Raw genomic sequence first — 10,000 nt, 5'->3', positions numbered from 1 at the left:
CTCAATAGAATGTCAATGTGTTCCAGCGAGACTAGCAGGCGAGTAGGCGAGTACTGTACAAGCGATGCGATGTGGACGGATCCCGAATTGAAAATATTTTAACTTCGAGCGAGGCGAGTAAGCGAGTAACCAATTGGAATGCAGAGTTCGGTACTTCTCGCCTGTTCATTGGCAGTTAAAGCCGCGGGAACTTTCAGCGAACATTCCATGAAAGAGTGGCGAGTAGGCGAGCAAGCGAGAAGCTAGTAATGGTGTGTGCGCCGCTTAAAACAGGGAGAGGAGAGGAGAGGAGAGAAGAAAGCAGAGGACAGGAGAGGTGAGGAGAGGAGAGGAGAGGAGAGACATGAGAGGTGAGGAGAGGAGAGGACAGGAGAGGAATGAGAGGAGGCGAGAGGAGACAAGGAGAGTAAGAGGAGAGGAGAGGAGATGAGAGGAGAGGAGAGACATGAGAGGAGAGGAGAGGAGAGGACAGGAGAGGACAGGACAGGACAGGACAGGACAGGAGAGAACAGGAGAGGACAGGAGAGTAGGGAGAAAATGAGAGGAGAGGAGAGGAGAGGAGAGAGGAGAGGAGAGGAGAGGAGAGGAGGAGACAGGAGAGGATTGGAGAGGAGAGGGAAAAATGAGAGGAGAGGAGAGGAGAGGAGAGGGGAGGAAAGGGGAGGAGAGGAGAGGAGACCCACGTCAAGCAGTGGAGAGGAGAGGAGATGGGAGGAGATGGGAGGAGAGGAGAGGAGAGGAGAGGGGAGGAAAGGGGAGGAGAGGAGAGGAGACCCACGTCAAGCAGTGGAGAGGAGAGGAGAGGAGATGGGAGGAGATGGGATGGGAGGAGAGGAGAGGAGGACAAATGAGATATTATAAGAAAAGGAGAGAGAGGAGGATAGGAGGTGGGAAGAGGAGGTGGGAGAAGAGGATAGGATGCGGGAAGAGGGGGCTGGCAGGAGAGCAGGGAGATGTACAGAGGCAGGTATGGAAGGAGAGCGATAGAGCACGAAGGAGATGGAGAAGGAGGGGAGGGTTGGAGGGCGATACAACAACGAACGAACAAAAGAAGAATGAGAGAGGGGGAGGGAGTTAGAGAATCAGGAAGGGATGGCGAGTGATTGCAAGGGATGGAAAGAAACAGAGGGAAAGAGACAAGAGAGAGGGAGGGAGGGGCGAAGGGAGAGAGAGAGAGAGAGAGAGAGAGAGAGAGAGAGAGAGAGAGAGAGAGAGAGAGAGAGAGAGAGAGAGAGAGAAAGATAGACAGCCTGACACGTGTGTGCCCTGCTGAAGCTCACAGGTCATATATTAACACCCTCTGGCCATGAGGGAGGCAGACTGCACACTGACACCCAGCCCATGGCATCATGGAGGAGGAGGAGGAGGAGGAGGAGGAGCAATGAAGAGGAATGAAGAGGATGAGGAGGAGGAGGAGGAGGAGGAAGAAGAGGAGGAGGAGGAGAAGGAGGAGAAGGAGGAGGAGAAGAAGGAATGAAGAGGAGGAGGAGGAATGAAGAGGAGGGGGAGGAGGAGTAGGAGGAGGAATGAAGAGCAAGAGGAGGAGGAGGAGGAGGAGGAGGAGGAGGAGGTGGAGGTGGAGGAGGTGGAGGTGGAGGAGGAGGAGGAAGAGGTGGAGGAGGAGGAGGAATGAAGAGGAGGAGGAGGAGGAGGAGGAGGAGGAGGAATGAAGAGGAGGAAGAGGAGGTGGTGGAGAAGAAGGAGAAGGAGGAGGAGGTGGAGGAATGAAGAGGAGGAGGAGGAATGAAGAGGAGGAGGAGGAGGAGGAGGAGGAGGTGGTGGAGGAGGAGGTGGAGCAGGTGGAGGAGGAGGAGGAATGAAGAGGAGGTGGAGGGAGGAGGGGGAGGAGGAGGAGGAGGAGGAGGAAATGAAGAGGAGGAAGAGGAGGTGGTGGAGAAGAAGGAGAAGGAGGAGGAGGAGGAGCAGGAGGATGAAGAGGAGGAGGAGGAATGAAGAGGAGGAGGAGGAGGAGGAGGAGGAGGAATGAAGAGGAGGAGGAGGAGGAGGAGGAGGTAAAGGAGGAGGAGGAGGAGGAGGAGGAATGAAGAGGAATGAAGAGGAGGAGGAGGAGGAGGAGGAGGAGGAATGAAGAGGAGGAGGAGGAGGAGGAATGAAGAGGAGGAGGAGGAGGAGGAAGAGGAGGAGGTGGAAGAGGAATGAAGAGGAGGGGGAATGAAGAGGAGGAGGGGGAATGAAGAGGAGGAGGAGGAGGAGGAGGAGGAGGAGGAGGAGGTGGTGGAGGAATGAAGAGGAGGAGGAATGAAGAGGAGGAGGAGGATTAGGAGTCGTGCGTGTGCGTGTGCGTGTGCGTGTGCGTGTGCGTGTGCGGTTGTTCGTGTGTGTGTGTGTGTGTGTGTGTGTGTGTGTGTGTGTGCGCGTGTGTGTGTGTGTGTGTTGCACCTGCATTTGCGCTTCTTTCTCAGACCCAGAAGGAGCAGAATGTAATGTACTGTATGAATGCTCTGAAAGTCCAACTGCCGCACCTCAGTGTAGTTTAGACAGACAGACAGACAGACCAATGTCCCCGTGTGTGTGGCCACGTAATTTGACTTCAAACTGGAAAGCAATTTGGACTGAAAGGAGGCCTGTTTTCCCTGTTCTCCTCTGAGGTAAAACATTTGCAGCTGGATGTCTGTGTTTGTTTGTTTGTGCGCTTTGTCTGTCTGCAGGGAAGCTGATATGGGGGGTCAAAGGGGTCAGTTGTCCCGGCCCCCAAAAGATGGAGGGCCCAGAATTGGGTCCTTGTTACATTGTATGTATTGGGTAGGGGTGGGGGTCTTTTCAGATGACTTTGTCCCAGGCCCAGCCAAAGCTGTCAGCTGCCCTGTCTGTCTGTGTAGCTGTGGATTTGAACAGACAGGGGTACACAAAAAGACAGGAAATAGAGAGGGGTTGTTTTTATGGCGTAGTGGTTAAGACCCGGCGCCATTACATGACGTATGGATTGGACCTACTGTCAGAATGGTCGGCGTGACAAAGGCCCAGCAGATCCTCCAGAACTTGTTTGGCTGAAACCCAATCATCATTTCGATGTCTTCACAGAACCTATTCAGCCCTATAAGAAAACACACACAGAGGAGGAAGAAGAGGTTTGAGGAGAACAGCGGGAGACATAACAACGACGACAACAACGAATCAGAACATCAGACATCAATTCCACTCCATTCAGAAGAGTTTGAAGCAGGAAAAAAATAAGTGGAATGGGAGAGGTGACCCAGTTTATTTCTTCTTCTTCTGGTGGAGATGGCGGATAAAATAACTGTTCAAGAATCTGCCGTTTTCCTGCAAATGAAGTACAAGCTGGGAGGTGGCAACAATTGTGGCAAAAGTAGGGGAAATGTATGTGTTTCTTACATTGACATTAAAATACTTCAAAGAACACTTCATAATGTCTCTCACAGCAGGGAAGACGCCACTCAATAAACTGAATGGAAACAGAGACCCCTAGTGGGCAGACATGGGGAAAACAACTTCTAAAGAGGGGCATTACAACAGCTTTATTTTTTAATGAGTTAGAGTTTAAAATTTTCATGTATTTCACTTTGTACATCTTGTACAGACCAAAAGTTAATTTGGTATGTGAATCTTCTTATGTGCGTATTTTGCATAATGACCTATTTCTCATTCTGCTCCAAAAGAACACAAAGCATATCCTTTGAAACGAGCTCTTTAAAATGGTTTATTAAACAGTACAGTTCAACACATTTGTGGTGGTATTACAGTAAAATATTTAGAGGCTATTACTGAAACTTAGATTACATACATAGTCTGACTCACGGCAACTATTCCATAAAGGCTAACAGTAAAGCAACTGAAATTGCCACGCTTACACTCATTCAACCCGATTCATCAGTAGTGGGAATAAGCTCTCCTGTGATATTCCCCATCTACATGGAAAAGGCTCCTATTTCTCCAGTGATATAACTGGATCGCACTCGGGTTCTTCTTTTCTTCTTTTTTATTTTTTACTATTTACATAGCAGCAGAAGTGTAGACAAACGTTTCGGCTGTTGCGGAGACACTGACGAAGGCAACAGCCAAAACGTTTGTCTACACTTCTAATGCTATGTAAATAATAAAAAAGAAGAAAAGAAGAATCCCAGTGCGATCCACTTTTTCACCTTCCAAGTTATTCAACTGGAGACGCACCACACGGAAGAGCGCGGTGTATCTGAACTACTACTCCAGTGTTATAACTGCCTTGTTGAAATCCATATTCTGCCTTGCAACAATCGTTCCATATGTCGACAAGTGAAACTACTTAAGTTGACATACACTTCTACTCCCATCATTCATCATTCAACTACATTGAGTTGTACGTAGCTGGAGTGAACTCCGCTGCAATATTCTAAACCAGTGATTCTCAAAGTATGGTCCGGGGACCACTGGTGGTCCACAACAGAGTTCAGGTGGTTCGCGAAAGGAATTGTACTTTTTCAAGGCAAGCTAGCAGTAGGCTATATTTGTAACCTAATTATAAACCTACACAGCTGAAGTCTTATTTTCACCACAATAGACAGGGTTGTAATAAATGAAAATAAAAAGTAAGTGAAATTAACTGTCAAATTAGCACCCGTCAACTGACAATTCAGTTGACAGGTGGTCCCTGAGCATTATGGGGGCGACAAGGTGGTCCTCGGTCTGAAAAAGTTTGAGAAACACTGTTCTAAAGTGAAAACGTGTCTGTTCCGCCACTGTGTAATAGCAGCCCATGAGTGTAACTTCGAGCTGCAAAACTTCTGACTTCATTTTGTGCACTGAATAATGAAATACTACCACCACGGGTAAGAAAAACACTTCACACGCACACACGCACACACGCACACACGTGCACACAGAGAGAGAAGAAGAGAGAGAGAGAAACTGACACACACACACACACACACACACACACACACACACACACACACACACACACACACACACACACACACACACACACACACACACACACACACACACACACACACACACACACACACACACACACAGGCAGATGGATGTTGTTTTCAGCAGCTCACTGTACCGTATATGTATGAGATCCCGACCAGCTCAAAGATGGCGATGATGACCAGCGAGTAGGAGGCAGCGAAGGTATCCACCAGCTGCAGCATATACATGCCACTCTGTCAGGATCACACACACACACACACAAAGGCACACACACACACACACACAAAGGCACACACACACACACACACAAAGGCACACACACACACACACACACACACACACACACACACACACACACACACACACACACACACACACACACACACACAGAAAAAGGACAAGAGAGAAAGGATGAGAATCTCAGTTGTATCAGTGACCTACTTATCCCACAGCTACCTTCCATTCATTTAGAAGGGGCTGCAGCCGACACAACAGCAGGAGGATTGCCCTTTAAAAACACACATTCATCATCACCCATTATGCCCTTACTCCATGTACCGTACTGCACCGTACAGTACATAAAACAACACACACTCTCTGTTTATGTGTGCGTGCGTGTGCTTGTGCGTGTGTGTGTGTGTGTGTGTGTGTGTGTGTGTGTGTGTGTGTGTGTGTGTGTGTGTGTGTCTGTGTGTGTGTGTGTGTGTCTGTGTGTGTCTGTGTGTGTGTGTGTGTGTGTGTGTGTGTGTGTGTGTGTGTGTGTGTGTGTGTGTGTGTGTGTGTGTGTGTGTCTGTGTGTGTGTGTCTGTGTGTGTGTGTGTGTGCGTGTGTGTGTGTGTGTGTGTGTGTGTGTGTGTGTGTGAGATTGATTGCATTCCCAATAGCATCCGACTCTTGCCTGCTTGCTTTGTTTATTTTGGTTGCCACCTCAAGGGACTTTGGTCATTAAGGTAAAACTAAGTAGTGTTCAACCTCGGAATAATGTTCCCAAAATCTTATTTTTAAGTGGTTCATCAACGTGCGAAAGGCACTTGTGAATTCACTTATTCGCCGAAATTGGGTAATAACTACAGCAAGCAACTGTACATAACTGTAGCAAGCAAGTTTTGAGTATGGACTATACAGTACAGTAGCTGTGTTCAGACAGCTATGAAAATTGTGGTTCCTGACTATGGTCTAACTAAAATTTAACCAAAATATGCGCATATTTAATGAGTTTGGACGTCATATGCATAGAAATAAATACAATTAAAAAAACTTCCAATACAAAAAATATTATGTTGTATGTCCCTAATAACTTGGAGAAGTTTCATAGTCCTGCCTATTAATCTTTTTTTTGTCTATCTAGGTGTGCCCTCTCACGCGTCAATATCAGTAAAATATCAAAATCAGGGGGGGGGGATAAGAAACTGGGGAGAAAAAATGGAGACATATTTTTTCTCAAAGTTCAATGACCCATTTCAACTTGTCTCCAAAAATTAACATTGAAATCCCACGAAAATACATAGGCTCTTCCACTAAACCATTGTTTTACTATGAAAAAAAAACATAGTTACTCATTTTTCATAATTTTTTTGAGCATGGTCAGTGACTATCCTGTGATCTACACGCCAACTCCCTAACCATTGCATATGGACAGCCGTGGCCTAGTGGTTAGAGAGTTGGTCTTTCAATCTAGGCATTGCAGGTTCGAATCCCCCTGATCTCTCCCTACATCTCCATCCATGGCTGAAGTGCCCTTGAGCAAGACACCTAACCCCACATTGCTCCAGGGACTGTAGCCAATACCCTGACAAATAATAACTGTAAGTCGCTTTGAGTAAATGAAAGCGTGTGCAATGTAATGTAATAATGTAATGCATATGACCCGGCTCCACCTGAAAAAAGCCATGGCTTACAGTACGTGGGTGCCACTGAGAACTTTTCAACTCCCTCCCGAGCGAGCGCTCTGCTTTTCTGTGGGAACATGTCAGCCAGTTCAAGATAAGGCGCCGACAGACAGTCACGACACCGGCACAGCTCTCTGTCAAAACCTAAAAAAGGCCGTCCATGTTTCCTATTTATTACTCGCCTCACCTCGGCTTCTTTCCCTCCTATCTTCCACCTAATCCCCTTCTAAGCACTGACAGTCGTCCTCAACAAAGGCACCTGATGTCCTTAGTTCACCCATCCCATCCCCCATCACAACCAACCTCCATCCCCATCCCCATCCCCATCCCCAACTTCACCCTCCCATCCCAACCTCCCCTCCCTTTCTATTTGTCACGTTGGTTCTTATCAAATAATAGGAATGGCGAGGCCCTGTACACATGCCCTTGTCGAACATGACAGCTCCCACACAGACACAGTCACAGTGGTGTAATGGGCAATCCTGGCCTCAAAGCGGACCTGCACAGCACAGCTTGGCTTCACTTGTAAGCCCAACATAGTTGATGTCACTGATTAGACTTTCTGCCTGCCCTGCAGTGCCGTGCCGATTGCAATCGTAGAGACTTTTGTCAGTGTCAAATGTGTGGTTTGGACTTGTGTTATAGAACCTCTCACATCATGTCTCACCACTGTGCAATGGTCCTCTGTTTCTCTTAGAAGAAAGTTTCACTTTCTGATTTTTACTTTGAAAGCAACGCTGGGTAACTTACCACAATGGCAATACATCTCAACGCTGCTTTCTTTTCACACCAGTATAAGGGTGATTCTATAATTGCGGATTTCGTCCACAAAGTTTTATAAATGACACCCTGTGTGTGTTTCCCTCGGTGATCATGGGGAAGCTTGAAGACTTATCTATGACTGTGTCATGACACTATTATGACACTGTAATGACATGCATATGACACCGGCGTCAAGTAAAGTGTTACCGCAATGTCTAACCAAATGACACCGTGTGTGTGTGTGTTTACCTCGGTGATCATGGGGAAGCCCAGGAAGAAGAAGCAGAGGCAGCAGACCAGCGTGAAGAGCGGCTTGTTCTTACGCAGGATGGCAGGGAACTCATCAGACACCGACGTCACAATAGTCTCAATGGTGGCGAACTGGGGAGAGAAATAAGAGAACAGGGAGGAGGAGTAAGAGCTGATATACGAGAAAGTGAGGAGCAGATGGATGGATTTGGATGGATGGATTCTCATGAAACGTAACTGTTTGTCAAATGACGGTGTGAAGAGAAAAATAAATCAAATCAAATCAAATCAAATGGATGGATGAATGGATGGACACCTGTAGAGGGAGAGTTCCTTGTAGAGAAAGAAAAAAGTTGGAGAAACACAGAGCGAGAGAGAGAGAAAGAAAGAGAGAGAGAGAGAGAAAGAAAGAGAGAGAAAGAGACAAAGAGAGAAAGAGGCAGTAGTGGAAAGCAGTAGTGTCAGCCAGTGTGTGAGCAGGTGCATGAGTGAGTAAAGTACGTGACCTAAAATGCACATTCACAGCAGCAGATTTCAGAGATGTATTGCTGATCTCTTGCCAACGTCTCCCACAGCCTCACCTCTAACTGTGTGAAATATAGCACTATACCCCAGGACAGAAATGCACTAATTAGTGATATCAAGTCTACTAAGGTGTGAAGGGGCAGGCAGCGCCAAACTTGGCAAAGGGGGGGTTGCAAGTGTTAAAATGACACCACCCCTGGCAGGCACACTAGCCAGGCGAGCCGACAGCAGGGGCAAAGGGGTCAGTAGTCCCAGGCGCAGGGAGGGGAGAGGGAGAGGGAGAGGGAGGCCCCAGGAGTGGGTCCCCTTTACACTGCATGCAGGCTCTAAATGAACTTTATTCAACACCAGCCAAATGGCTAGTACGGTAGATGTTAATCTTTTGTAGCCAAACACACACTTACTAATGGGTCAAAGTAGATAGTATAGTAAATTGGTCTTTTCTACCAGCCAAACTGACATCTCACCAGCATTTGGCCAGCTGGCTGGTGTTTAACATTTAAAACCCTGATTAAACAGTATGTATTGAGTGCAAGGGAGCCTTTCAGATGACTTTGTCCCGTGTCCGGACTGGAGAAAGCTATCAGGACAGCTGCCCTGCCCACAGCTCATGCTCTCGGCACAACTCTATTGCACTCTACTAGAGCTGCTGAAAAGTCTGGATGTTAAATAGACAGGGTTGTAAATCTATATAAGGAGACAAGCTGTTGTCGCAGTGTGTATTCTTTCACTTCTATAAAGGTACAAAAAAAATAATAATAATTGTTTCCTTAATGTGCCAAAAACCTTTTGTTGAATTGGAATTATCCATTGGACTTTAATAAAAAGGAAAAAAGAAAGGAAAACCAAAAAGGAAAAACGATGTCTTGTCAAATCCCTTTGAGTGTAATCCAGCACCTTACACCTCCACCAGATGTCATCCTTTTCTAGTTGGGGAAAACAGCACAGGGGTTAACCAAACCAAAAAGCCTCATACAAGCAAAACTGAAAAAACAAAACAAAAACCCAACAACTTGACATCTATTGCTCTCTACTAAAGCTGATCAAATGTCTGGATGCTAATGAGACATGAGTGTAAATCTACATAAGGAGACAAGGTGCTGTCACAGTGCATATTCTTTCACTTCTATAAAAAGGTACAAAAAAGATCATTTAATAATGAAAAGCTATCAATTCACCCCAAACTAATATGATTGCAAACTGAAATTCTCCTCAAAGAGAACTTATTCACATGCTGCTGCCCCTGAATGAAAGTCGAGTTGAATTCTAATTTTGATAGTTAAAATACAGATAGTGTTTCACCAATCGACGAATAGCAGTCAAATCTTTCTCAAACACTAGTTCAACTCAAAGAAAACTGAAGCATATTGGCACCCTCAAATATTTTTTCCTATTGAACAACTAAAGGAAATCTATCATCATGCTACATGCTACAGTGATCCACTGACTTTCACTAGCTTAGCGACATGCTCCCTCTTTTAACTTGTCTTAAAGCAAGACAACGCTTAACATGGAAAATAAGACACTTTACCACCTTCATAAACCCCCAGCCAACGATTTTAACTGTATTCAGCCCCAAAATAGTGGCATACCGCTTTAAGCCTCCCAACACCCCCTTTGCCTCATCCTGCTAACCCATTAGTCTGTTTTATTGAATTATAAAATAGACTAATGCTCCCCAG

The 10,000-nt window shown here is 46.3% G+C and overlaps 1 protein-coding gene across 1 annotated transcript in view; it reads right to left on the bottom strand.

The window, feature by feature from the left end:
* The window catches only part of slc6a5 (solute carrier family 6 member 5), a 35,744-nt gene that overhangs the window by 6,756 nt on the left and 18,988 nt on the right, over positions 1-10,000 (bottom strand). The window contains exons 12-14 of the mRNA XM_063188284.1: positions 7,794-7,925; positions 5,027-5,126; positions 2,955-3,055 (exon numbers count right to left, since the gene is read on the bottom strand). Coding sequence (XP_063044354.1) covers positions 2,955-3,055; positions 5,027-5,126; positions 7,794-7,925 — 333 coding nt within the window. The remainder of the gene's footprint in view (positions 1-2,954; positions 3,056-5,026; positions 5,127-7,793; positions 7,926-10,000) is intronic.

This window comes from Engraulis encrasicolus, chromosome 22 (assembly GCF_034702125.1).
Source record: "Engraulis encrasicolus isolate BLACKSEA-1 chromosome 22, IST_EnEncr_1.0, whole genome shotgun sequence".
NCBI classification, from domain to species: Eukaryota; Metazoa; Chordata; class Actinopteri; order Clupeiformes; family Engraulidae; genus Engraulis; species Engraulis encrasicolus.
The sequence above is the reverse complement of the archived record's forward strand: the minus strand, read 5'-3'. Positions and strand labels throughout refer to the sequence as shown.